At 41.2% G+C, this 3,518-nt stretch overlaps 1 protein-coding gene across 1 annotated transcript; it reads right to left on the reverse strand.

The window, feature by feature from the left end:
* Positions 1-363: 363 nt before the first annotated feature.
* LRRC8D (leucine rich repeat containing 8 VRAC subunit D) lies at positions 364-2,934 on the reverse strand (the record flags this gene model as incomplete). Its single annotated transcript, XM_082003237.1, has 1 exon — positions 364-2,934. One exon carries the CDS (start codon positions 2,932-2,934, stop codon positions 364-366), a length of 2,571 nt encoding a protein of 856 aa, XP_081859363.1.
* Positions 2,935-3,518: the final 584 nt, after the last annotated feature.

The raw sequence follows: 3,518 nt of genomic DNA on the forward strand, positions 1-3,518 counted from the left end.
AATGCACTACAGTAAATCCAGACCTTAAAGAATAACTTGCATAGTAAGAAAAGGTCATCAATTTAATCATTTACTTTAAGCAGGCAAGCAAATTTGTAAACATTCAAAAGCGGCAGCATCCAAGTTACAAACAATTTAAGGAAAAAAGAATTGAGATTATTAAGGTTCTTTATCCTCTCAAAAATTTTGGAAATAATCTTTTAAAACACTGCAAACATTGAACACTTGGTTACACCTCTTCTAATCCTGCTAGTAGTCCCGCCTTCCAAGGAATTCCGCTTTCTAAAACGCATGGTCTCACAATTGCCATACTTTTCAGCATTTGCCGTTTGGAAGTCAGCTACGGGAGCATTTCACCTCAGCCTAAATCCCGTTAGCAAAGGGAATGCTTGTGTCTTGATTCAACACCTCTTTAACTTCCGAGGGCAAAGCATCAAAGAGGTGATCTTCCACCACGAGCCCGCTTTTCCTGAGAAGCTGACACTGCCCCAGCGTGGCTGGCAGACGGTCCAAGCAGTTTCCCTTCAGTTCCAGATGAGTCAGCTGCAACAGTTGACTAACTTTATCTGGGATTGAGGTAATACAGTTTTGTCCCAGACTCAAAGTCCTCAATTTAACACATTTAAACAACTGTTTTGGCAAAATGTCGACTTTGTTTCCTGTGATGTGAAAATGCTGTAGATTTTGAAGCAAACCTATTTCCACTGGAATCAATGCGATTGAGTTGTAGCTTACATCTAAACATCTAAGTTTCTGTAAACTGAACACTGCGGCTGGTAAGGATTCGAGTTTGTTATTGGAGAGATAAAGAGACTCCAAATTCTTTATGTGGGTAATGGAGGAAGGAATGTTGACTATTTTATTGTGCCACAGCTTTAAACAAGTCAATCTTTTTAAGTGCTGGAAACTGATGATTTCTTCAATTGTGCGTATGCTATTTGACTTTAAATCCAGTTCCTGTAAGTTAGAGAGGCTGAAGATAGCATGGGGAATTCTCTCCAGTTCACAGTTCTGCAGTTCCAACTCTGCAACATTAGTCATCTTCTTAAGGCTATTGAGTACCACAAGCTTAGTGCCGTCATTATGAATGACTAGTTTTGTCAGATGTGGTGCCACATCTGTGATATTGGGGGGAATTTTGGTCAAATTGCTTTTCACATGGAGAATTTTAAGGTGTCTCAACTCTCTGAGAGATTCAAGCCCTATCATTTTATTGTTTTCAGAGTTCAAGTTGCCTATCAAGTACAATTCACGGAGGTTTTTGAGCAAATACACCCACGCAGGAATTTCTGCAACATCTGTGAATTTCACATGAAGGCATCTCAAGTGGTCCCGGAGGAAGCTGAAGGCAGTCTGCTCGACCTTTGCAGGGCAGTGGCACAGATGAAGCTCTTGAAGATTTGTCATCTGTGAAATTTTCGCTGGGATTTTCGCTTCAGGAATCAGCTCCAGTTTCAACACATCCAGATCCGTCAGATCAAACACTGCATCGGGGACCCCTGACAGCATGAAGAGATGCAGCTCTTGCTTGTCCTGGGCATTGCGGGAGACATGTTGCCGCAGCTTTTCAAAAGTCCACTCATGGTTTAAACTAATTTCCCGTAGTTTGTTCTCACTTACCTCTGACAAAAAGACACCAAATCGCTTAGAATACAGCTGGTCATACTGATCTACCATATGCAAGAGAAATGCAAAATCATTTTTGACATCAGGGATATCACTGAAGCTACTCTCTTCTCTGACCTTTTCAAAGGAATACTCTTTTAAAGGTATTCGGAACAGCCAGAAAAGTGTGTAGAGGCAGATAAAACCATAGACACAAATGAGGGAAATATAGCTGATAAGCAGCTTCTTCAACATGTAGGCCATGTTGTGTGTACATTCAAACTGCGTGTAGCCAATCAGGTGTTCCACTTTTGGGTTGCAGATGTGTTCAAAACTAATGGTGTTAACAAAGTTTGCAGTATAGCAGAGAATAAATATGAACTTGACAGTCTTGATGACAGTCTGGCCAACGTAGAGCTTGTAAATCAGATCACTGTCCTCCACGTGAGCCCGGAACTTACGGACTTTCTCAAACAGCGCTTTGGCTTGCTCACCGTCTTTCTTATCTAAAATAGTGACACTGGGAACCTCGATCATCGGCTTGTCAGCTGAAAATTTGAAGCCAGACTTCGTTATCATGGGAGTGCTGGCACTTGGGCTTCCTTCATCACTGCTAGTGGAAACATACTTGGGCAGGGACTGGGCGCCAGTTAACCTCTGTTTGTTCTCCTCAGAGTCCTCACATGCCGTTTCAGACAACGCTTTTGTCGTCCAAGGGGACTCAAAGCACTTCCCTAATATAGACACAAAATGCTCAATTTTTGAACAAGTCTTGGGATACTTGAACCAAAAATTGCTACTGACTATTAAAATGATAGTATGGATCAGAACAAGATAGGGAAAATACTTTGAATACCAAGGAAGAGCCAAATGATAGCACATCTGGTTAATAAATACGTATTGCTGAAAATCCAAATTTGTTTTACGGCCTGAAGAATCTTTCTGCTCCTTCTTCAGCTCCTGGCCTGATTCAGTGGGTTGATACTGAGAAGAGGTAGCTCTGCTCAGAGGTACGTCGGGTGTTACAGTAGGGGCACTTCCGAAGGAAACCGTTCTCACTGATGCTTCTTCTCCTTGACCAGTGGTTGTTTCAACAGTGGTAAACTCAGCCTTCCCTGATGTACCGGGTTGTGCTTTTGAATTTACAGTAGACTGCAAAACTGGCAAGCAGACCACCTGGTCTTTGGTCAGCTGCATAGTTCCAGCAAAAATGGCAACCATCAACATAACAACAGCTAGATAATCCATAAATACATCCCACCATGGTTTCAAGATACGATAAGTTGGCTGGATGTCATTGAGTGATGCAACTTCTGCAAGGGTAAACATTCCTGCAAGAGAACAAAGACAAAATCAGTATGGTTGACTGGTGAGCAGGTTATTTTACCATTTAATAACAATCACACCATGACATACAGATCCTCAGAAGGTTCCAGTTTCCATTATTTTTTTTTGCCTGTCACATATTGTTCATCATTCCACTCAACACTGTTTTCTCAAAGGATATGTACTGAAATGATGTGTTACTTTAGCATCAAAGCAGAAGCCTTCTCGCTTCAGGCCCCATAATATTTACATATCTTTGGCACTTCACAGTACAAGCACCAAGGCTTGCTCTGTGCAACTGAAATATCTGAAAGGCAAAGTGCTGTAGCTGATATGTATTAATAACATGAACAGCAACATTGATTACACTGTACAAAATCCCAATTCTGTAAAAATGACTGCTTCAGTTGGAACACATGAAACACAGCACTAACATTATTTTGTAGTGCCTCACATTTAAACAAAATTGCATTTGTTACATACTTTGCACCTTGCTCATGACTTGCACAGCACATTTTAGGTCTCTTGTTACATTACGAGCAAGGTCTCTCATTTCTTTTCATCTAACACAGTAACAGTGCACAGCT

This window comes from Phaethon aethereus (genome assembly GCF_964289735.1).
Source record: "Phaethon aethereus genome assembly, chromosome: 8".
NCBI lineage: Eukaryota > Metazoa > Chordata > Aves > Phaethontiformes > Phaethontidae > Phaethon > Phaethon aethereus.